At 38.6% G+C, this 26,190-nt stretch overlaps 1 protein-coding gene across 3 annotated transcripts in view; it reads right to left on the bottom strand.

Annotated features, from left to right (window-relative positions):
- Positions 1–9,872: 9,872 nt before the first annotated feature.
- BBX (BBX high mobility group box domain containing) overlaps positions 9,873–26,190 on the bottom strand; it is a 133,353-nt gene continuing 117,035 nt past the window's right edge. For all 3 annotated transcript variants that reach the window (XM_082246741.1, XM_082246743.1, XM_082246742.1), the window contains 6 exons: positions 22,841–22,979; positions 20,051–20,187; positions 19,107–19,193; positions 16,860–17,045; positions 13,693–13,870; positions 9,873–10,760 (listed from right to left, as the gene is read on the bottom strand). In XM_082246741.1, the coding sequence (XP_082102867.1) occupies positions 10,676–10,760; positions 13,693–13,870; positions 16,860–17,045; positions 19,107–19,193; positions 20,051–20,187; positions 22,841–22,979 (812 nt within the window). In that variant the 3' untranslated portion in view covers positions 9,873–10,675. The remainder of the gene's footprint in view (positions 10,761–13,692; positions 13,871–16,859; positions 17,046–19,106; positions 19,194–20,050; positions 20,188–22,840; positions 22,980–26,190) is intronic.

Below are 26,190 nucleotides of genomic sequence, written 5' to 3'. Positions count from 1 at the left end.
TGTGTAAACTACTAGTCATATCAATTCACCATGTAATGGAGATGAACAAGGCAGACGTGTCAAGTCCAGTCTGTGTAACAGCCATGGCTCTTTCTGAGGATACAATGGAGAAATTGTGTAGATAAAAGGACACAAGTGTGTTTTTCACTGAATTACCAGGTGAAGATATAAGAAACTTGGAAAAACAAACAAAATGCAACCACCACATCTAGGGATTCTTTTTTTTACAATTTAAAGAGATATACAGTCACGGCCAAAAATATTGCTACCCTTGCATTTCTGTTAGATCATGCGCCACTTCGCTCCTAGAAAATTGTTGCAATTACAAATGTTTAGGCATTCTTATGTTTATTTCTTTTGTTTGTACTGGTATGACACAAAAAAGTGGAGAAACAAAAGGCCAAATCTGGCACATTCCACGCTAAACTCCAAAAATGGACTGAACAAAATTATTGGCAACCTCAATTTAATATTTGGTAGCACAGCCCTTGGAAAAAATAACAGAAATCAATTGCTTCCTGTAACCATCAATGAAGTTTCTTACACCTCTGGAATTTTGGACCACTCTTCTTTCGCCAACTGCTCTAGGTCTTTCAGATTGGAAGGTTTCTTTTTCCCCAACTGCTGTTTTGAGATCTCTCCACAGGTGCTTTATGGTATTTAGATCTGGACTCATTTGCTGGCTAGTTCAGTACTCTCCAGCGCTTTGTCTTAAACCATTTCTGGGTGCTTTTTGACGTGTGCTTTGGGTCAGTGTCCTTCATTAAGATCCATGACCTCTGATGGAGACCCAACTTTGACACTGGGCCCTGCACTGCACCCCAGAATTCTTTGGTAGTCTTCAGATTTCCTAATGCCATGCACACGGTCAAGACATCCATCCAGTGCCTGAAGCAGAAAAGCAACCCCAAAACATACGTGAACGTCCACCATGTTTGACTTTAGTGACTGTATTATTTTCTTTAAAGGCTTATTTCTTTTTCTGAAAACAGTAGAATGGGCTTTGACAAAAAGCTGTCATTTTTTTTCGTCTGTCCACATTCTTCAAAAAAGATTTTGGCTTCCTCGGTAAGTTTTGGCAAACTCCAATCTGACTTTTTTTATGTTTCTGTGTCCTCCTGGGTCTCTTAACATAGCGTCCCTTTTTATTCAGGTGGTGACGTATAGTACGAGCTGACACAGTTGTACTCTGTGCCTGAAGGTCAGCTTGAATTTGTCTAGAAGTTGAGCAAGGTTCTTTATCCACCATTCAAACAATCCTGTGTTGCAATCTTATAAATTTTTCTCTTGTCCACGTCCAGAAAGATTAGCTAAAGTGTCATGGGCTGCAAACTGCTTGACAACGTTGCGCACAGTGGACACAGGAACATTAAGATTTCTGGAGATGGATGTGTCCCTTGAAATGGTCCATGCTTTTCCACAATTTTTGTTCTCAAATCCTCAGACAATTCTTTGCGGCTCTTTCGCTTCCCCATGCTCCGTGTTGCATACAGAGATACACAACAGAAAGGTTGAGTCAATTTTTCACCATTTTAACTAGTTGCTGGTGTGATTTTTATATTGTCAGCACCTGTTAATTGATACAGATGAGTTTGTGAGTTTAATTACAAGTTACAGGAGCATCACAAACTTGGAATGCAATTATTTCTTACCATTTTGAGAAGGTGGCAAAAATTGTCCAGTCCATTTTTGGAGTTCTGCGTAGAATATGTCAGATTTGGCTTTTTCTCTCCACTTTTTTGTGTCATACCGATACAAACAAAAGAAATAAACATCAGAATGCCTAAACATTTGTAATTGTAACAATTTTCTGGGCGAACTGGTGCATTATCTGACAGAAATGCAGGGATGCCAATATTTTTGTCCATGACTGTAAAATACCCTCAGATAAACTGAATATGCCTTATTATGGATATGCCCAAAGATTAGAGTAGATTGCATTTTGCAGAGGTAGTGTTTATATATGTAGGCTTTTATTAAAATTGCTAAAAGTGTGCCATACATAAGTTAATCACAGCAACATTTGTTGGCACAACTGTGTGCTGTTTGATGCACTTTAGATAACTGCTCCGCTCCTGCTAGTCATAAAATCGTAAAATGCTTTCCTTGTAGGATTTTTACAGTGCACCCATAAACCAACTGAGCATTGGTTTATTCATTAATATACATTTTATAAGATGTATAACCAAAGTAATCTCTCATGTCCTCACAAGAAAAAAAAAAAAAAAAACAATAACTGTTTTACCAGCGTTTTTCCTAGTAGTTAGAATCACATGTTGCAGTGACAAAGACATGAGAAAACAAGTGAAACCAGACTATAGAAACATTTAATAGAGGGTTTGTAAGCAGTTGAAAGTCAAATATAAGTATCTGGTAAAAGAGGTAGCTGAATAAACATAGGTTTGGTAACTATCAGAGTAGTACAGACATGGATAAATGAAAATAAAGCACACTTACAAACTCCATTGTAAACCAAATATCAATGCAATCATTTCTGTTAGTCTTTGCATATATAAGAAATGTACTCAATGGGATTGATTTCTAAAAACTGGACAATACAAATGTTGTTACCTATAACAATCAATTACTTACTTGACTTTATTTTATAACTTGCATTAGAAAGAGCAATGCAGTTGCTATAGGCAAAACAGCTACTTTCATTTTCTACGGCCATCTGTTTTTTGGATTACAGAGATCCAAAACTGGTGCCTTGATCGATAGGTAATAATGCTTTTATCTAAAGTGCTTATAAATTTGCACACAGAGAAGTTAACAGTGGTTTCATATGGACATCCCTGAAATTTCAGCCATGTTAGGCACACTATAAAAGTTTACAGAATCGCTATTTCTTTTAGATGAAATTAAATATCAGTTATACAGGTTCTACCTAGTAGCTTATCAGCTAAAGGTGCAGGGGGAAATAAGCCCATAAGGCAAGGTCAGGTTGGCACTTTTAGCGTTGCATCTAAAAATCTGCTTTAAAAAGAATTTAACTAGTTTAGTATCTTAGGAAAGCACTATCTATTCTGTGTGTGAAATATAGTACACATTTATTTAGGCCAATAGTGTCTCCAATTAGTGTGAGAGGTGGTGTACTAGGATAATGCTTTCAGCATTTTTAAGGAAAAATCATATCTGCTAACAAGATATTGGGAAATATCAAATACTAGAAATTCAATCCATTCTTGTAGCACCAAATCTAAGCATATGTCATCACCCATAATCTATTAATGACAAATTTCCTAAGAATTTTGTAATTTATATTATTGGAAGTCTATTGTAAATGAATATCAATTATTGGTAGTCATTAATATGCAGTCAGTGATGGGGCATTTATATTCCTTAACACGGAGCCTGGTTTATCAGGTACACACTTTAGTCACTCATGATGAGTCTACTTCCTAGCAGCTGCAACTTTTTTGGGTTAGTTTATAAAATAAACTGCAGGAAATAAAAGTGTCAGTTGTCTTTTGCAAGTCATTGTGCAGGGCATAGAGCCAAGAAGAAGTGTCGCTTAAAATGACACTGTCACCTAGCCATCTTAGGGGAAGGTGACAGGGTCTTTGTAAAAGTCCCCTCTCAAACCCCCCCCCCCCATTTCATTACCTTGCCCCTTTGATGTTCCTACCTTTATCACAGCCAGCACAAAAAAAACCTCGTGCCAGATGTTGAGGAAAGCTGTGATATCACTCCCTTGATCATTTGACAGGGCTCAAAATTAGCAATGGACCTGGGTAATTTCACGGGAGAAAGTCACCTGCTCCCCCACATCAAGAAACATCAAGTATTGTTGCAGGTTTTGATGGGGGAAGGAGGAGCGAGGGAGGGCTGGCAAGGTGTCAGTAGAGCTTTGTTTTATTTTAAGGGGTCATTTATCAAGTATGTTTTGAAAATTGAACCAATTGCTCTGGGCAATATTAACACAACATACATTTTCTCCTCTCTAGTTTTAATAAAACAGGACTATTGTCTAATACAGAGGTTTACCCGTGGGCTCATTTACTACTGCAAAAGTGCTGCTCACAGTCAGATTTAAAATATCAAATTTAGTACAGTTTAGAAAATAAAATCCAACATTGACTACAGTGGAGTCATTCTTTCTAAGTTTTTAAAGAGTCCCACTGTTTCAAACCATGTAAAGGATGTTTAAAATGATACTTAAACATGTAATCCTAAGTTAAATGTCAAACAGTGAGTACATATTACAAATATTGCGAAAAATGATCAGATTTGAAGACCGTATATATACAGAGTGATAACCCAAACCAATTTGCAGCTTGTTATAGATATTTAAACTTTTTATTACTAGCTCAGTTTTAAGAAATCCACACAGAGCTTGACTGGGAACAAAATAAGATCATCACAGCTGTATAAAACATTAGTTTGTTATTTAATAAATATAAATTCAATTCGGGAGAACAGCATTAGGATGGGTACATTGTCAAACATGTCATGTTTAGCTGTAACAAGTACGATGAATGATTTTGGTCTCTGAAATGGAATCTAATTTTTGGATAAGAACCTGATTCTTCGGGAATCTCTGGAACACTGCCTGATGTGGCAAAAACCACAGTGTGAAAAAAAGGAAAAGCAAACATAATAAGCAAAACATTGAATGGAACACTGCATGAGGCAAGGGCTCTACTACCTAGAGCCAATTTTTGAAATAAGCACAACTTTCTTACAGTACAGGTTCAAGTCCAGAAATTAACTAGGGGTGCAGTACATGCATGCAAACACAAGGATTTTCATTATATGTTTGGTAAACTAAAACATTGCAGTAATGGATGCACATGAGATTTCGGTTTTGGTTTTCAAAGATTCATAAGGTGCAATTTTTTCTCTAAAGACTTTCTGATTGCAAACAACAATGGCATTGCTGTGAAAGTGATCAAATGGACATTGTGGTAAAGTGGTGTTCTACTCAAGCTCTGTGTATTTAAAGGGACTCAACCCTCCAAAATGTCTTAGCTGCTCTAATGCAGAAAAATGCATTAACTGCATAAAGAGCATAATGCTCTGTACAGTTTATGCGCAAACTCAGGTGTAGTGGTTGCCATCCTAGATCTGCTCTACAACTTGGTCATGGACCTTAGCCATTCACTGTATTGAACCCCAGTGATATGCACATATTTGTTGCCTGGCTACATACTTAAAGAATGTTCGCACAAGCTGACTAGTGATAGTTAAATTGGTAAATAATGGTGTATACAGAAAACCACCACGAAAGGTAACTGAAATGTTCCCAGCTGACCACTACTGCTTTCTCTGAAACAGACCAGTACCTACCATACTCACCCTCTCTCCTCTAATGCATACAACTTTTGTTGAAAAGATCAATCAACATCCAGCTGTGCATGATGGCCAACCACCGACTAAGAATTGTGGGAGGTTTAGGGATACAATACTGGAAGGGCTATCTCACCTTTTAAAGATAGCTTAGCTCTAGGATGGGGTAAAATGATGTACGTAGAGTATAGAAAAAAAAAAAGTTATGTGCCACATCAAACAAACAGCTTTATTCTAACCAAAGCTTTCATAGAAACTATGGAGAGTGTTCAATAAATTGCTAATCTGTAATATTTAAACTATAGATCAAATTTGAGGTTTGAATCCCCTTAAGATGATACAGAGCAAGAATAGCCAATTTGGATCCATGGATGAAAAGTAACTAGATGACATATTGCTGCATTAAAGGAGAAATACAGACATAAAAGGATAATTGGTGTACTTGCAAAATGTTTAGTTACATGCACTTGCACTATTGATGGGAAAGGGTTTACTGTGAAATGGAGCTGCACTGTTTGTAATGGCAATTTTGTTGTCTGGAACAAAGCACAGATTAGGGTGCTGTCTGAAACTGGTTTTCTTTTTGCCATTATCCTGGTAATGTTATTTTTTACTTCTAAAGGACTAAATACAGACAAATGGCAGTTACTGCTTAATTTTATGTTTGTGCCTGGAGCTCTCCTTTAAAGGTGTAATGAGAGGATATGAGTGGCATCCTTGCATGGAAATCTTACAGTCTCAGACCAGCTCTGGGTTAAAGGAGAGAGACATGTGACATACACAAACACACAAAGCAGGAAACAGTGTAAAATGTTGAAAATCTGTGCTAATCGTTTGTTACCTGATTATATCATTGCCTTGCCTAAAAGATTCAGTGCATTAGCAAATATAACTACTGAAAATCACTTATTCAGAGCCATCAATGGCAAATATCTCAAAATCTAACTAAAGCTTTGCAGGATTTCTGCTACTTTTAGTGCCTAGCAGCTTAAAAATTAAGCAATATCTACAAAAGTTTCAGAAAACAGTCACTACACTACTCTAAGGGAAAGCCACTTAGGTTTAGTAACTCAATCGTTCACATAAAAATAAGGATATTTTTTTTTCTTTCCTTTTACAAAGGTACCATAGTCATACAGAAATATCTAGGAGAAATCTTGAAATGTTATTTGGAATCATTCAGACAAAAATAGATATATAAGGGAATTCTGGAAAGAAATACACTTGTACCATTGTTAAGGTGCTGGGAGAAAGTCATAATTGTAAACTAATAGATTTTTGGATTGCAGCTAATTAGGAAGTGGCAAATTTCTAACAGCGACTCGGTGGTCTAAAATGTAGTGCTAAAAGTGCTAAATAGTAAAAGGGGTTTTGTAGCGTTTAAAAATGCTCATTAGTACTTTGCGCACAATTACGGCTGTTCCGCACACAAAGCTGATTCTAAAAAGAGAAGGTCCAAATTCTCCACACTACTTTGTCAGCAGGAAGAATACTCTCTGCACGTACATATTTACACATGTATGACCAGTAACAACACTTTTCAATAGATAGGCTAAATATAGGTATCCGTTTAGTGAGAGACCTGGGTAAATGCATCTACATTTTAACACCTATGCCAACTTGCCTGTTCCTTCACTATAACATTGAGTTTGTAATTCAAAACATCTCAAAATGTCTCTAACATGGATGGGCAATAAAGGTGCCAAGTGTCTAACACATTCTAGCTATTATCAGTCAGTTTAAAAACATTTCAAGCAGGTAACCTTGAATGTCTGTTTAATTATTTTTGAGACCGTGCATGGGGCGGAGGGTGGGTGAACCAGTCACCCCGGAACTTTCTCATCTGCCACAAAATCAAAGGGTAACTCCACTGTTCTGACAAATTTGATATTGCTTAGTGGTCAAGAAAAAAAACATCCAGTGATAACAAACGGAATATTTTACCTACATTTGCCTATAAGAATACAGGAACACAACATTTGATGAGCCTCATTTACTAAGGTGTGATATGTGGTGACGTGTACCTGTGTCTCCCTCAAACATTCAATCATGTGAAGCAGAAATTCTTTAATTCCCCTGCAGATAATTGGCTGTTTGAAGTAATCACTAGATTATGTACAGTGAAGCTGAACTCTGGAAGCAGGACCTAAATAAGGACAGACAGAAGATGAAGAACAAAATCACCAGTATTGTCCGTGGTCACCTTGCATTGTTTCCAATTACTGACTTATCGCATCTTGTTCTGCATGGTCTCCCTGTGTGGAGACCACCAACTTGGTAGAGACAGGGTTTTTGCTTCCCTTATGTCACAGCCTCCAGCAAGGAGAGCAATGACCAGCACAGCAGTGACATCACCAAACCTCACTACAAATTTCCCCAGACTAGCAGAAAAAAGGCAGCAGCACCCTGAACTCACAATGCAGATATACAGCTATGAGGCTGTAGGCACAGGAGTACCTAAATATATAAGGAATTTATCAAGCTGTTTTCAGAAAGAGTTCAAGACAAAAAGGTACATTTTTCAGTGTACGGCTTAGGCACAATTCATATTTCTCAAATTTTCCAAACAACATAGCAAATTTTCAAATTTTGAATTCGCTTTCAACTTCACATCTTAATAAATCAGGTCCTTGGAGTCTCTGGACTCTTAATGGCAACAAAAAAAACTTGAGTATTTTACATTGGGCACAATGAAAATAAACATTAGGATCTTGTATGAGCATATAAAAGAGCATTTAGAAAGCCAATTAAAGTGGGGTACACACTATAAGAAAATCAGGCGAATGATCGTCCGATCTCTTCGTTGTTTCACAGCAAATCGAAACCGATGAACAAAATTCGTATGAAAATTCTCGCATGACAAAGGCTTTTTTTTTTTTTTTCTCGTTGTTTATGGTGTCTGATCATGCGCAGTATTTTATTTCTGATTTTTCTTGTATGAAAATCGTACGAAACCGGTACACATTAAAAGAAAATCGTTCATTCTGTTCACGTAGGAGAAAAATTTTGGATTTTGTCCCTTTGTGAATTTTCGTATAAAAAATTGGAATCGGCTGTCGAAAGTTGTGTAAACACTATACGAAAATCGTACGAAAGTTCTTTAGACGAAAATTCTCGCCTGATTTTCCTATGGCGTGTACGAGCCTTAATGTTCAACTAGTGAAGCAAGTGGTGTAACATAAAAATAATTATTTTGTAAATAGAAAGTTGCTTATTGCTCTAACAAAATAAAGTTATTTGTACAATTCATAAGATCATAATAAAAACAGCACAATGCAACACTTCACTGTAACTAGTAAACACTATAAAAGATTGTGCTGCATCACATAAAGTGGAAAATAGCCAATTGTAAAAAAAAAAAGAAAAAAAATAATAATAATTTTATAAATACTTTATAATATTTTCTACTAAGTATGCACAAAGCAAAATTTGGGTCAGTGTTGTTGTATTGCAAAATGAACCCAAACGATGCTTTTACTGTACATTGAGAGAGGATGACTTCACGTTTCCCAGGGGTACTTGCATTTTCTTAAAAACAACAGTTAGTCTACACTGGATCCATGAGCACCTGCTATTGCTTTTAAAATTTTAAGTTTCCCATGTTAAATGGAATATACATATTTAGAAACCATCCAGCAACAGGTTATATTTTAGTACATGAATATTTGGGGCCAATCCTTTAAAAAATCCAGCTATTTGGTGCTCAAAAATAGCAGCCAGATCCTATTGGGTTCAGTTAAGTCACCTGACGGAAACCTGGACAAGCCGCCAGATAGGTAATGTGGAAACATAACCCCAAGTATGCTTGAAATAATGTGAATTATATGATGACTCTTGGTCACGGAAGTATTGAAAACTCACCAGCACTTAGCTGGCTTGAGTAAATCGGTACCAATAATAGGGCATGTGGCCAGGCTAACTTAGGAGTAACATTTTACTCACCCATTAGTTTCATTTACAGATTCACCTATTCACATAATTTATTTCCATCCATGTTGAGTGCCAAATAGACTGGAAAAATATGATTCCATTTCTTTCTGGCTTAAGGCCATTAGACTATGCAACAGGTTTATTAATGTAAATTTAAACAATTTGACATTACTATTTAATATGAATTTAGCCTAAAAGGGCAGCCAACAAGAGAAAAAATCATTAAGGGGTAATAAAAAAACTTCCCCATAATTCCAACAATGGTGCATAGTTAATACTTTACTTTCCTGGCCACTAGCTATCCCTGATCTGTAAGCATCAGTAAACAGCTAAAGTATGGTATTAATTTATAAATGAACTGTGAAAAAAGCAGCTAAAAAGGTATGCCACAATGCTAAATACCATCAAATATGAGCAAAATATCCACCAGTTATATGGTAGCATTAACAGTAACACTAATTAATTCCTATGTAAAATAATTGGCAATAACTGCACATCTATAGCTCAAATTTCCCAGGATTCTGAGATGCAGTTATTTTAGAGGAAGCCATTATCCAATGGTCTGCCCAGTGACATAAAATATTGGTTTGAAATTTTACACATATATAGGTAGGGTATACAATGCAGTTTTACATAGGAATGCTGTGTTTATTATTTGAAGTAATAAAACAACGATGAGAAAGTTATGGCTAAGAAGTTGTTGCCTTACTGACAGCTAATCAATATCTATTAAGGCTTGTAACTGAGCTCGTAGAACATATACATCTGGTATTTTAGTGGCAGTTTGGGCTTTAACATCCATCCTTGAGCTGAAATGAAGTATTAGGTGGCATAGAAATAGCTTGTGTTTATGGCACGTGGCATGCTGCTTAGAATATGAAGCAGGACCTGTATTCTACAGAAAAGTTACTGGAAGTGCAGAAGACAAGGGGTTGCAGACCAGACATACGACAACCCTAACAATGGTACACCTGAGCCTACGGTTTAAGTCTTCCTGGAACATCTTTTAAACTCAGTCTTATTATAAATGTAAGCATAAACTATTATATAAACCATTTTTGGAACGTAAATCCTCATTTACAAAAATGACCAAGAATAGCTATTAACTAGTGCAGTGCATCAGTATTTTTTTCATAACTATAATATGAAACTAGTATAACGCTCTGCTGCTTGTGACAGCTTCTACATGGAGACACAATACGCATGGCCTCCTTCTCCTGTCATCTCAATGTTAGCCTTAGTAGAAAGCTGGCGTGAGTATCAAACCATTTGTTTCCATTAGTAGAAGAAAAAGTCAAGCTTTCTGGGCAAAGCCCCCACGGACAGCTTCTGGCTTCAAGTGAAATCAGGGTCCCATACTTATTTATGCCCATTGTATGGATCATTTCAGCCTTGCTAAGTAAGGCTCAAGGCTAAGATTTAAATATGGAGAAAAGTCTTGTCATAAAGTGATGCTTTATTGGTCAGCACAGGAGATGAGCACAGCAGACTTGGGCATTTCTTTCTTCTGACCATCTCTTGAATGAGTGGACCTAGGACTCCTATAAAAAAAAAAAGAAAAGAAGAACACCTCTGTTCAGTTGTTCGAGTTCAGAAAGCGAATACATTCAGATTTATTTTTGTGGTCAGTCCAGGGTGAACAAAACAAGCTATGAATTATTGATTTGCAGTTTTTATAGTGAACAGAATTAAAATGCAGAGTTAGCACAGTGAAATGCTGGCCTGCAGATTTTACTGAGCCCATTTTATTAAAGGAGATGCATGGCTAAAGTTCTTTTGGCTATATTTCTCCTGTGGGTCACAGGAGTGCACATAGTCAGGAACCGCCCAGATTCCTGCTTGGAAGCTGGTTCAGCCTCTCAGTGCACTGATAAGAGCCTGAGCTAGCCACTTCTGACCCTTCCACATAACCGTGCTGTAGATTCCGTCATACTTTTGGTTAAAATAAATAGATGAGCTGCATCTGGACCTCCCTAAAATACTAGTTGCCTATCATGCCAACCTACAAAGGCTTTAACACCTTCTGAATTAATGACCGAGAAAAAGTGCTTGGATTAGTTAGGTTGGAGAAAAGTCAGAAATCATTATCTGCAAACTTTTTTAGGGTAGTGACTAAAAGTTTTGAAGCCAAAGGGTCAGCATGACAGCCAGGCAACTAGCATTTTCAGAAGACAACAGAAATGGCATCTTCTCTCATGACAGGTTTTCTTTAAATAGTATTACCGTAATATATGGTCACAAAGACAAAGGCAGCTCACATACCCCAACTAAGCCATCTGCACTACACAAGTATGTGATGAAGTATTCTATAGTTGCAGAATTGAGTGGTTAATTTCCCTATGGCACTTTACATTCTGGCATGTGATACATGGTTTAGGAAGTGGGAGACAAGTCCACCCCACGTTCTTCTGTATTAACAGAGAAATAAGGTGTGTGACTGTTAGGGCTCTGTCACTTTTGTAATCCTGTTGCTGGCGGCAAATTGCTAGCAATGAGATCACCATACATTAGGAAATAAAAATATGGGGTTTACTTGTAAAAATCCTTTTCATAGAGTACATTACAGGTCACAAGGTATCTTTATATCCATTACTATAGGGTTATGCTTCCACTTTAAGGTGGACACTGGCCAAAAAAAAAAAGAAAGAGGAACTTCCTCCCAGGCATAACCCATCCCATTTAGGCAGAGCTTCAGTTTTTTTAGCAAGTCATGAAACCAAGAGGGGTGTGATCCCTTAGTCCTGTGATGAACTCACAGAAAAGGATATTACAGGTAAAACTAAAAATCTAATTTTCTTTATTGTACATCCCGGGACACAGGGTATCTTCATATCTATTATGATACAGGGTTTCCCGAAGAACTGAATATGAGGGGAGGGCTACATGGCAATAAGGCCCAACATATCAAACCAGAACAGGCTAGAACCTCACTCAGCAGCTTGCAAGACTTGTCATCTAAAGGTCACATTCTCAGAGGCTTGAATATCCACTTGCTAAAACTTCAAAAAAGTATGAATCACAGACCAAGTATATCGAAGCCTGATATCAAATATCCAGTGGGGCTTAGGAGCTTGCTGTAGGGGCACTTAGCAGGAGCCAGGAGCGGTGGCATTGCCGCTGTAGGGAGGGGGACCACTTTGGTTTACAAACAGAAGGCTCCCAAATTCAGGGGATTTGGGGGGGGGGGGGGGGAAGTTACCTTAGGGATAACTACCAGGGCATTACCCATTACACTCCGCAGGGCCCCCGAGGGGTCCAAACGTCACCTATCTTGAAAAGCAGATGCCAAAAAAGCCTTCAGGGGCATGTCTCCCCAGCTGGAGATCACCGCCCTGCATCTGTAGAGCACTCTGCTGTGCCACCAAGCAACATATAATTGCACATGGTCCCATTATACAGAGTCCAATGCTGAAGAACAATATTACAGGCTGTTCCTGCATGTCCAGTAAGCAGGTCCAGGTACCATTCCTCTTAGCAGAAATACATAGGCCATAGATCCGAATTAGTGGAATGGGGTAAATCTTTAGTGGAGGCACCCCAGGGGGCATCCTCAAAAGCTTGCCAGTATCCAGTCACCTAAAGGTACGGACTCTGCCTAAGTGGGAGGGGATTTCCTGTCCTTTTTTGCCATTGTTCAATTACCTGTAGATAACAGCATAACCCTATCATAATGGACATGAAGATACTCTATGTTCTGAGATGTGCAATAAAGAAATACTCACCTCTTTCCACGTTGTTGCTCATTTGATGACTGGATAAGCAAGGCATCGCCCCAACACTGACAAAGAAAAATTCTCTAGTGTTTAAATAGATGAGTGATGGCAGAAAAAAGTGGTCAACAATATCTTGCTTATCTGCAAACAGGTGGTTATTTTCTTCTGCCCTGTTTAGCAATGTGGTAAATCGTCACTTCTGAAAGGATTGCAAGTGTGCCATGGCCCTTGTTCTGGTTTCTTGCAAAATAAATCATGCTAGTTCAGAGTTCCTCTATGCATTTAATGACCAAATGCCACTAATCATAGAATTTTCAGTTTCAGGCACTTCAGCCTTGTAAAGCTACATTCACTTAAATTATTTAACTCCTATTAAAAAAATATCTCCTGCCCAGGACTGGGTATTACAGGTGACATTTTTTACTCCTTTCAAGGTTTTATTCCTGAGTTTTTAGTGTTTTAAGAACATTGATAATGCATTGAAAATATTTTTAAAATCTTTTACATCAGACACCAAAGAGGTAGTTAATTTCAGGCTAATCCAGTAAGCTTGCATTAAATGTTCAACTTCTAGTCAGGTTTAGAAAAATTTACAGATAAAAAATTCCCTTGAAAATCAATTAATGTCTGAAAGGATCATTGGTTTGCGGTTTCAGCCCAAAAAAAAAAACTTGTTTCTCGAGGTACCCAACTCTACCTGCTCATAGCAAACTAACAAAAAGACAGAGAGGAAAAGTATTAGCCTGGGGATATATCCAACCTGTGAACATTTTCCATGGCTGCTACCTCAGCCAGAGCAGCTAGACTAAAGAAAGCAGACACAGCCGGCATGTCCTGGGTAATACTGCAGTTCTGTGCAATGCCAGCTTCTTCAGTGATTGTCAGTTCTGCCCGGCAAGTTCCCTCCATCTTGCAGCTGTTTGTGGGAATCTTTCCATCTATAAGTAGGAAACAAAACAAGAGCATTAGCAATGGATACACATTTCTCACCTTCATTTGACCAGGACTTCATAACCCACAATGTAATTTCTTCTATTATATTCTGGTTAACAAATAAGAATTTTCTGTAAACCACTGTACAGCCATGGCCAAAGTTTTGGGAATTACTCAACTAATAATTTTCACAAAGTCTGCTGCTTCAGTGTTTTTTAGATCTTTTTGTCAGATGTTACTATGGGACACTGAAGGATAATTACAAGCATTTCATAAGTGTCAAAGGTTTGTATTGACAATTACATTACGTTTATGCAAAGAGTCAACATTTGCAGTGTTGATCCTTTTTCAAGGATTCAGAGAAAATGACTTTACCCCAGTCCTCAGCAGTTCAATCCCTTTACCTTTTTGCAGAATATCAGTCTGTCTATTAAATTTTTCCTGGAGAGAAGTGGCTTCTTTATTGCCCTTCTTAAAACCAAGCCACCCTCCAAAAGTCTTTGCCTCACACCTGCATGCTGCCATTCCTGAGCTAGCTCTGCACTGGTGGTACCCCGATCCCGCAGCTGAATCAACTTTAGGATACAGTCCTGCCGCTTGCTGGACTTTCTTGGGCGCCCTGAAGCTTTCTTTACAAATGCAGTGGAAATATTTTTTTTTTTGGGGGATTAAGTTAATTTTCAAGGCCAAGAGGGACTTTGCAATTAATTGTAATTCATCTGAACACTTCATAACATTCTAGAGTATTTGCAAATTGCCATCATAAAAACTGAGGCAGCAGACTTTGTGAAAATTCTATTTCATGTCAGTCTCAAAACTTTTGGCCACAACTGTATTGCAAAGCCTCTCTCTGCCCTCCCACAGTCCAAGAACATTTTTTTGTTTTATTTTGGTTGTATTCTTTTTGCACACGATAACTTTTTGCAATTTAACCCATTTTAACATAATACACATTTTTACTTTAGCACAGGTAGGTATTTGCTAACATACTAGGATACATTAAATAAATTATGCTACACTTATATCACAATATATAAAAATGTGTATAAATAATCAACTGTGTCTATATTTCCCACAGTAAGTGTATGGTTTTGCATTGCTACAAATAAAGAACAAAGCAGCAAACAACATCACTTAGTGAAAAATGTCCATCTGATAAATCTTCAATCCAACTGCAATGCTTCCAATACATGCAATTAAAAGTATATTCTCCCAAAGGACCTCCGCCAAACCCCAAAAGGTGTCTGCTTACCTTAATAGTTGAGTTTCAATACAAAGGTCAACTGTGTTTAACAATTTTAGGACGCAGATGGCAGAAAAATTCCTCCAGGCAGCAAAAGTGTTCAGCCCAATTATACTACCATCCACTGCTGAGTCTCCAAGAATGCTCTCTGGCACAAACACAATTAGATCCCACATATAAAATCAGATCAAATAAAAAAAAAAAAAAACAGGGTTCTCTATTTGCTATTTAGAAAACAAACAGCTCTCCTTTAGATTCCCAAGCTCCACTCAACATATTTTGTTAATCATGACGCCTGTATGATTGCATGTATTGGAAGCATTGCAATTGAATTGATGGATTATCACAGATGTATGTATTAACGTTGTTTTTGGCAATGCACATTATTATAGACTCCGCTGATTGTTTATTTATCCACATATTTTTATGTATTGAGTTGTAAGTGCAGCACAAATTATTTATGGTTTCTTTGAAGTCTTCATGACTTTGGTGCTTACAAAAAAGGAACACAAAGGAGAGTCAGCTAACCAAGTCCAAGGTTCTAGAAAGCGAGGAAAGCCACTGTGGGACACAAGGATGTCGTGACCTCACACCTGCGGCGGGCTGGTTGTTATGGTAACACATCGGAACTCCTATTGGCTCCTTTCTCAAACCATTGAAAATCATAAACAGGCAAGCTCTATTTAACAGAGAGGGTTTGGGTGGGTATCCCAGGCTCAGCCAATTACACTCTCCTCACTTTCTGGAACATTGGACTTGGTTTTTGGTGGACAGCTTATTTCCATGTGGCATGGCTGCAGACAAACTCTTTGATTTTTTATTTCTGTGAGTTTGCATTTGGCTTTTTATTCATAATAAAACCCATTAATGCTGCGCATAGCTGGCTCCCCCTTGTGTTCCTTTTTGTAATTCCAGAGATTTGCTCCTGTCTCAGGTGGCTGCCTACTGAAGTACAACACCTTTGGGGTTAGGGATTAGTATGAACTCCTAATGAACATTTCATGAACTACCTATGCTACACAAGCGTATATAGGAATTTATCTGGGGGGTAACTCATGAGGTAAGAACATAAGCAGCAAGTTACAGACACTGGTGCATTAAATTTATTGAATACGGATTCTTATATACAATATTATAAATTTTATTGGTTTTACTTTTGGAAAAAGATGGAATAAATGCTTTTTCCCCAACGCACCTTTAAGGGCCCCTTCACATCAGATGTATTAGGACTATGCTGGGCTGCCGTCTCCAGCACACAGTACATAAGGCACGAAGCCTTGTTCCCCATTAGGCAAGTTCACACAACTATGGCGATGTGTACACTAAAAAAAAAGTACAGCATGCCTAAGAGACCCTTTTCTGCCAAAAAGTCTCCCACCTAGAAAACTTTTTTTTTTTTTTTTCTTTTAATTTCCATTTTTAACAGAATTGCTAGTTACCTTTTGATTCATGGAAAGTGTACAGTCAAATAATTTCCAATGTAATGGTCTTTCCCTTTGATGGCGGCAACAGCTAATTTAGAGAGTTTTCCGCTTAACTGTTCCACCCAAAGAAAACTGACAGCTACTTGTGGCCAGAGAAGATGGCCATAAGTAGCTCATCTAATAATTATCGCAGATTAGGAGCTAGACATGACCCATTTACACTTTTTATTTAAGTTTGAAGATCTCTATGGTCTCAGTTCAGGATCTTCAAAACTCTAAACAAATTAAGTAGATTTGTGGTCCTGAGTTTTTTTTCAATGTTCTCACCTTGACTTTTAACAGTGGAAGAAGACTGACAATCCAAAGACCTAATAAGATGTGTAATTTTAGTTTTTCTTGCTTTTCTCTTTTGACTTCCAACCAGAGGTTCATGATTTGCAGTAGGTTCTGGAATGTGAGGAGCTGAATTGGAACTGCTCCTTGGGTTATCATCATTGTTTTTGTCTTCTATGGCTATAAGGCAAAGTATAGTAAATCAGATTCTATAGAAATAAACAAAAACTGTATAACCTTCACTTGCATTTGAGATCACTTATTCTGTTTTGACACTCACGGATGTACAGCTCTAGAAGTACCAAATACACTGACCCCTATTTTAACAGCTTCTGACAGCTCTAACCCCTATCCTAGCAAAGCACAAACACCTGGTAATCCTATGCAAAAATGGCGGTCTATTATAAATGTCAAACTAAAAAGCAGTGCTGTACTAGCATATAATAAAAGATGTAAGCTAGTGATCAGATATCTAAAAAAAAAAAAAAAAAAAAAACCTTTATTTAATTCCAAATTGCTCTTCTGCTCCATAGTGTGTCCTCAGCCTGAATGAGTGATAACATGTAAAGTTCAATTTCCACCTGAGATTTATGGTACGTTGTCCCTTCCTACAGTTCAAAGAGTTTCCCTGTAGGTCATATGGACAAGCCCTGAGAAAACGAGCGGAGATGTAGTAGGGGTGGTGGGGAAGGGGGGTTGCCAGAGCTTTCATGATTTCCACATACAATGGTCCTGACAAGACAGCAGGCAAACTTTTTAAATAGGACTATTTTTTTATGGGTAGCAGTAAATAACACTAAACATATCAACTGGCGTTTCATAATTACCCACTTGCCGACCAGCTGCCGTAGTTTTACTATGGCAGGTTGGCTCTATTACGCGAAACTACATACCTGTATGTCGCTTCCTGTAACAGACAGTTGGGGCATGCACACGCGCCAATTGGCCAGAGGGGGAGCCAATCAGTGGGTCCGGCAGGTGTGATGTCCGCTGTCCACCCACGATCGTTGCCCATGGAGACAGAACTGCGGTCTGCCTATGTAAATAAGGCAGACCGCCGTTCTGTCACAGATGAACACAGGGATCCTGTGTTCCTACTATATAGGAACACAGGTCTCTGTGTTCATCTATTGAGTACATTCCCCCACACAGTTAGAAAGTACTGCCTAGGAGCACACTTAACCCTTTGATCGCCCGTGGTATTAACCCCTTCCCTGCCAGTGCCATTAGTACAGTAACTGTGCATATTTGTAACACTGATTACTATAGTAATGTCACTGTTCTCCTCAAAAGTGTCAGTTAGGTGTCCAATCGGTCCGCTGCAATGTCGTAGTCCCGCTGGTATTACTAGTAAAAAAAATAAATAAAAATGACATAAATCTATCCCCTAGTTTGTAGACGCGATAACTTTTGCGTATATAGTTATTGGGATTTCTTTTTACCAAAAATATGTGGCAGAATACATATTGGCCTAAATTGATGAAAAAATATTGTTTTTGTTTCAGAATTGTCGCTCTTTTTTGTTTATAGTGCAAAAAATAAAAGCTGCAGAGGTGATCAAATACCACAAAAAGAAAGCTCTATTGTGGAAAAAAAAGGACATCAATTTTTTTTGGATACAGTGTTGCACGGCCGCGCAATTGTCAGTTAAAGTAACGCAGTACCATATCGCAAAAAATGGCCTGGTCATTAAGGAGGTGAAACCTTCTGATCCTTAAGTCGTTAAAGGAGATGTACAGCCAAAGCTCGTTTGGCTGTACATTATCTCCAATGGATCACAGGAGTGCAGTTTGTTCTGCACTCCTGTGACCTGTTTTTAGCAGAGAGCGGGCTAAAGTCCGCTGTCTGCTGACGTCACAGAAGTCAGTCAAGACACCACGGCATCACGACAATGGAAGTCGGGATCTGCCAGTTACCTGGACTGACACCCGGGTCAGCCTCTGAGCCAGCCGCTCTCAGCCCCTCCACAGCCCAGCACTCCAGTAAACGAGGAGGGGCAGAGCAGAGAGAAGCAGACTGACAGTCATTAGGTCTTTGCTCGGGGAGCTGACAGAACCGAGCGATCGGCGGTGTTTGATCGCTTGGTTCTCAGTGTAGAGGCACCGGGGGGACAGACACCTAGGTAAGTATACAAATCTAAAAAAAAAGAACATTCCCATACATCTCTTTTAACAAAAAGCTGTGTAGATCATATGACAGTGCTGCAGTTCCTAACAAATTGTACATTAGATGATGAAATACCTTTATCCAATGTGCTTTGCTTCTCCTTTTTATGCTTGTATTTGCTTACAATTTTGTGAAATAGCTTCTTTTGAGACTGTATAGCACCTGAAAAAAAAAAAAGCAGATATAAGAAAACTCATTCAGGTGTTCATATAACAGTAAGCTAAAAACATGCAGATGACAACACTGTCAGGTAATTTTCAAGGATACTACTGCCGAACAGTTGTGGATAACTCAGTTATGCTAAACTAGGTCTTCATAGAAATCACATCTTTACAACGCCCATTATGATATACTAAAACTTTCAAGCATAATTATTGCTTTTTTGTTATCATTTAACATGATAACTGACAATTTTATCATGGTAGTCTCATCTCATAGCTAAAATCTCAGCCTACATGTTCTAGCAGTTTCAGGGAATCAGGATGGAGAGTCTATTGTCTTGAGATACTGCATGTTACATATGTGATCATATGAGGTTTAACTGCATTATCGTACAAAAAAACATGCAGATCCAATGTCTCAAGATGCTCTGATTATTTTGGGGCAACCAATAATATGATGTACCATGTTTGCCAGGAGTAGATACAGAGGTAGAAAAGGCAAAAAAAGTTGTCAAAGTGATACCTCTTGTGGACAAAAAAGCATTGGAAAGCAGAAAGATTTGGGAAGCAACTTATGGTTTATTTTATATTCTTAAAAGAGATTCATGCATGCATAAAGCAATATAAGAAAAATCCCTACTGCACAGTAGAAAAACTCGGTGTTCATAATAATGCAATGATTGCAGATGAATTATAACCCACATTTTATCTTGCAGTATGGATACATATCAATTTAAAAAAGACAAATTGGGTGGGGCAAAGTAATGGCCAAATGGCAAATTCAAACTTCAATTATTTCCCAAATTCTAACAATGTGATTCAATTTTAATGATGTCAATAGAACATTACATTTATTACCTTTCTGTTGCTCAGTTTGTCCACTATTAGTCTTTTTCTTTTTCCTCTGAAAAGCATTTTTGCGGTCGAATGTTACAGGGCTGTACTGAGGAAGGCTATTAAACTTCTTCTCAAACTCCTCTTCCAGCTTTGCTAAACTGTAAGTAAAGCAAAGTATAACAGTTGGTTCAATGACAACTGTTGCATGAACAAAAAAGGTTATGACTAAGCGAACATAGTTTCGTGAAACGCGTCAACTGTTTTTTGCCCTCCTGTCCCTGGTTTGTCGTTTTGGATTTTATGGATTTTCAATAAAAGGTTTTTATCATTTACTATCACTCTCAAGTTGGTGTGCGGTTGCCTTCTTCTAATTGTATAAGTATTAGGGGTGCTGGGGAGGCTGCTGCACACAGAAGGTTTTTATGCTAAAATGGAGTTCCAGCTGTTTTGTGTTTATTAAAAGTCAGCAGCTACAAAAAGTAATAATAAACACATACTCACCTGTCCCACGATCCAGCGATGTGGCTGTTGGGAGCCTTGGTTCTCTCCCTCTTCTCCCACGCAGTTCCGGCATCACAAGTGTGGGCCCCCGGCTGTGACAGCTTGCGCACTGCGCATTCGTGAGTCGTGCTGCGCTTCCTTAAAGGCCGGGCAATCTTCTGGGACCTGTGACGTGTCCCTGAAAATTGCCGGGAGGGAGGGGCAGAGGAGAACTTCTGCTCCAGCCACCTAGGCAGCCTGAGCGGAAGTGGGAGCAGGTACCTGTCAAAACTAGGTACCCCCCCCCAAAAAAAAAATGACATGCCAAATGTGGCATGTCAGGGGGTCAGGAGCACTTAAAGCGGAAGTTCCACTTTTAGGTGGAACTCCGCTTTAATGCATAGAATGCATTAAGATGAGAGACCGGCTATATGATACACATGAAGTGTCAGATAGGAGTGGAATTTGAGGCTCTTCATGAGAATGAACACAACATCTGATGGACAGGTAGGAATGCATTATCTTTTATTAACACGGTGGCTCTGTCTCATTTTTTATTATCTTAGACCAGGTTCACACTGCTGCAATGTGGTTTGGCCACAGTGTGGTTGTTTGCACTGTTTTCATGAGGGTTACCTGTGGTCCCATAGAATTCTTTTAGGTAGTGGGTTTTTGCTGAATTTCCTGATGTGCACCAAAAGTCCTGAATCCATTCTGAAATATTGGTATGCTTTCAGAAAATACGGCAAAATTGCACAACCTAATAAATGTCTATGGAACCGTGGCTAACCCGCAGGAAAACTGCGCATACACCACACTGTGGTCGAACTGCAGAGCAGCAGTATGAACCTGGCATTAGTGACACGGTTGTTTTAATGTGAACACTGCAATAAACATTAAGCTTGTGCATACCAGGGTCATTTACAAGCACCCAAAGTAACATATACCTTTCAATTCTAATTTTCCCAACATATTAATATTTTGCTTTTTAGCTTCTTAGGCGGTTTACTTTTTTTACCAGCATTCCTCCATTTTTTTTCAAAGAACTTTAAGATTTATTCACAAATTAAACAACCCAGGATAAAAATACCTATTTTCATAGGGACAGTTATTTTCTGTCCAAGTATAGAGTCCAATGAGATTTGAAACTACAAATGGATAAATACATATACTTATTTTTTTGCTAAAGCTTTGTGCCCTGAAAATCTGCACTGTGCTCCATTTGTTATCAGCCATAAAAAGAACACTTGCAAAAAATTTCTATTGCTATTCATTATACAATTTTCTTATTCAATTTTCTTTAGATTTACCTTTAATTACGTAGTATAAGGGCCTGCCTGATTACATGCAAATTGAAAGTGTTTAGGTACTGTATGACATCATATTATATGGTTTTGGTAAATCTAAAGGAAGTTTGTACAAGAAAATTGTATAATGTATGGCCAGCCTTACACCCCCATGTTACTTTTCTGCACTGGAAATCCAACACAGTCACCCTTAGGGCCCTTTACATTTGTGTGTACCGCATTAACTCACACCATAATGTGATGCAATAAAGCAGCCCACTGAAATCAATGGGCTGTTAATGCACCAAAACATCTAAAGAAAAAGAAAAAAAAAAATCAAGACGCACCACAAAACTTTTAACACAATGTACGTGTGTTACCATGGTTTACTGGGGTGCCATACAAAAAGAACGACAATGCAACACAACAACATGCGTTCCCGAAACACAAAGATCTAATGTGCTCTTAACTTAGTTCACCCTAGATATTAAGGTTCGGTTCACACACCGATGAGACATAAGATCCAGCTTGTGAAACCCCCCAAGTCGGATAAAATGTGAAAATCAATGTTTCCCTATGAGAGCTGTCTTAACTTATACTACACAAGTCTGTCCGATTTTAGAAAAGGTTCCTACACTACTTGGTTCCAACTATGATACGACTTCAATGTCACAGAGTGTAAAAAGTTATATCAAGGTTGGACTCCAAAGTTGCACTGAAAGTCGTCGACCTTGGAGTCAGGTTAGTGTGAACCAAGCCTTAACCATTAACTAGGAGACCAAAACCTACATAATGCACTCAACACTTCAGTGTTTAAACATACTAGTCACATGCTGATTTTTTAGAGAAGTCAAATATGTGGGGATTAGAACTAGTGACCTGGACAAGTTCCATGAATTGTGGATATTTTCTTTGTATTGCATTAAAACATCAGTCATCTGAGCATTCAACATACTGGTTTAGGTGAGTGATACTGCAGGGAATAACGTCCTAAATAAAAACATTGCATCACTTAGTAAAGAAATCTCTTATGCAGAATGCATACCCAGCAGGTCCTTCCTCCTTTGGTTTTACTTTCTTCAGTTTTTTATTCCCACTATTCCCACTTTGGCTCAATGACCAGTTGTCATCATTCCAGCAGCCCTCATGGTCAGACGAACCACCTTTTCCTAGGTTTCTTTTACCTAAAATTTAAGGAAGAGACATTAGATGACTCAAAACCTCACAGTTAAATGTCAGAAAGTTAACTTGAAAAAGTACACAGCCATAAACCAATGAGTCTATCTGAATGTTTAAATAGTTTCTTTCAAAAAAAAAAAAAAAAATCGAGAACCTGGTGCCAGACCATTTATTTCATCAAAAACGTTCTCATAAGATTATATGTGCATTTATTATTAGCCACTTCAGGAAGTTTATATAATTTTTCCCCACACAAAGAACATACTTTTTTTTGTATTTGATTACCACTGGGTTTTTTATTTTATGTGCTATAAACATGAAAAAAAAAAAAAAAAATACATTTAAAAAAGAAAAAAAAAAAAAAAAAAAAAAAAAAAGAAAAACCCAATATTTTTTATTGTTATAAAACATATGTAAAACATATGCAATAAAAAAAAAAAAAAAAAAAAAAAAAGAAATCCAATATTTTCATACATTTAGACCATACATGATACATGTATACTGATGCGATACATAATGGATTTTTCCATTTATACTAGTAATGGCGTTGATCAGCGAATTGTTGTGGGAGGGCGGGCAATCTGACACTTTGTGGGACCTGGCTAACTGCCACTGACATCTCCAGTGACACCAATACAGTGATCAGTGTTAATAATATACATCGACACTGTACTAATGACACTGACTGGGAAGGGGTTAACATCCCGGGCAATCAAAGGGTTAAAATGTGTACCTAACAATGTTTACTATGTGGTGCTTTTACTAATCAATGTGTCAGTTATTATTCCCTACTTTGCAGGGAAACAAAAACCAGCTCATTGCCGCTGTCAGAATATAATTTTGTGTTGTTTACATAAACAAAGCTTTCTTCTGGTACTCGCTCCAATGATTGGTGGGTCCTAGCCATAATTCATTGGCCGGGAACCAGTGATCAGCATGCGCTGGAGCCTGTGACCGTACAATCACATATATATATATATATGAGACTGTGCAGCCGGCCCGCACTGTAGCAGTAAAACTACATGTTACATGTAAATGCATGTTAATTACCTGCCTTGTGTTGTCATCCAAAAGGTGCTGAAACTGCTGCTGGGCACTGCCATCTTTGATGATAGGTCAGCAACCCCAGCCGGCTCAAAACACTCACTCATTAACATTCCATTTCCTTTTACTCCTCTCCTGACTGATGCATTAAAAGTTATGTAGGGAGATGAGGGCAGGAGGAGCTAGACCAGCAGAGATAGTAAATGGACACCCCAAGAAGAGGAGAGGGCTATGATGTGCATGGAGGGAGGGGGCTGTGCTACAGAAATGACCCTTCTTGTAGTAGTCAGATTGTTTAGCATGTTTAAAAGCACATTGCTAGTTGAAAGGAAAAAATACAAATATACATTTTTAAAATTTGACTTTTCAGTGCTTATATCTGCAATTTCTAGGTTTCTTTAATGACTAGTTAGCTACTAGCTTTAGCTACTAGAAACTGAACAATCCTCCTCTAATAGCTACACTGAACTTCTGGCTCGGTTGTCAAGACCAGGTACCTGTTCCCCCTAAAAGGAGGCAAATGTGGCAGGGGAGGGGGGGATGCAGACAAGTTGGGCTTTCCCTTTTGGGTGGAGCTCCACTTTAAAGAGTTGGTTTCTGAATAACTGGATTTTTGTAAGAACTTACCGTAAAATCCTTTTCTCTGAAGTTAATCGACGAACGCAGCTCCATATCTTATTACCATTGGGTTATGCTCCTCCAATCAGGAATAGGCATTAGGCAGGAAAAAAAACTTTACCATGCCCATGGGGGCTGTCCCTGCAGGCATAACCCCACACACTCTGCTTCAGATTGCAGTTTCGTTGCAAGCAGTGTTTAGAAGACAAAAAACCCCATACACTCAAAAGTAGAGGGGCGGTTGCTGCGTCTATCGATGAACTTCAGAGAAAAGGATTTTACGGTAAGTTCTTACTAAAAATCCAGTTTACTCTATAGTTCATCGACAGACGCAGCTCCATATATTATTACCATTGGGATGTCCCAAAGCAGTATTGTCATGAGGGGTGGGAGAACAACGCAATTCCCCAAAGGCTCAACCAGGAAAAACTGGAGCTCATCCAGAAAAAAAAACATACACCCTGAAAGAGAACAAAAAAAGATTCTCTTTACACAGCAGCCTGCAAAACCTTGCAGCAAAAAACAGGCAGCCGAAGATGACAAGACATCTACATTGTAGAACTGTGTACGGACAACCAAGTTGCCGCCTTGCAAACTTGTCTCACAGATACTTGATGGCGTAAAGCCCAAGAGGCACTCAGCGCCCTAGTAGAATGCACCTTCACAGGGAAAGGAGAAACTTGACCTTTCAGTGAATAAGCCTGAACCACCGTCTGCCTGATCCATCTGGATATGGTAGCAGCAGACACAGCTAATCCTTTACGAGGTCCCTCAGGTAAGGACAAACATAATGTCTGATTTTCTAAAAGACTCAGTGGCCTCCAGGTAAACCCTGATCGCCCGAACCACATCCAAAGAATGCAAAGCAATTTCCTTAGAATGCTTAGGACAGAGTGAAGGCAACTCAATGTCTTCATTCAAAGGAAAATCAGAAACCACACTAGGAAAAGACTGATTAGGTCGAAGTACCACATTATCTCTGTGGACCACCAGATAAGGTGAACGCCAAGACAACGCCGCCATTTCAGATACTCTGCAAGCAGAAGAGATAGCCACCAAAAAGGCAACCTTCTGAGACAACGAAAGCAGAGAAATCACCCGAATGTTCTCAAAAGGAGGCTTTTGAAGAACAGATAAGACCAAATTGAGATCACACAGAAGTAGCGGGGACCGTCTCAGAGGAGCCCCATGGCGTACTCCCTGAAGAAAAGTACGAATCAAGGTAGACGTGGCTAACGGGCGTTGGAAATATATAGCCAAAGCCGACACTTGGCCTTTGATAGTGCCCAAATCCAACCGTGGTTCAACCCCTTTCTGTAGAAAGGCCAAAACCCTAGCAATGGAAAACAAGCGAGGGTGCCCCTTCAGCGATTCACACCAAAAATGTATGATTTCCACGTACGAAGATAGATCTTCCTGGAAGTCAACTTCCCAGCCTTCAATAGCGTAGGAATCACAGAGTCAGAAAGACCTCTATCTCTCAACACCTGGCTTTCAACAGGCATGCCGTTAAAGCAAGCGACTGAAAAGCAGGATGGAAGATCGGGCCTTGAG

The sequence above is a fragment of the Pelophylax lessonae genome (assembly GCF_965119305.1).
Source record: "Pelophylax lessonae genome assembly, chromosome: 2".
NCBI classification, from domain to species: domain Eukaryota; kingdom Metazoa; phylum Chordata; class Amphibia; order Anura; family Ranidae; genus Pelophylax; species Pelophylax lessonae.
The sequence above is the reverse complement of the archived record's forward strand: the minus strand, read 5'-3'. Positions and strand labels throughout refer to the sequence as shown.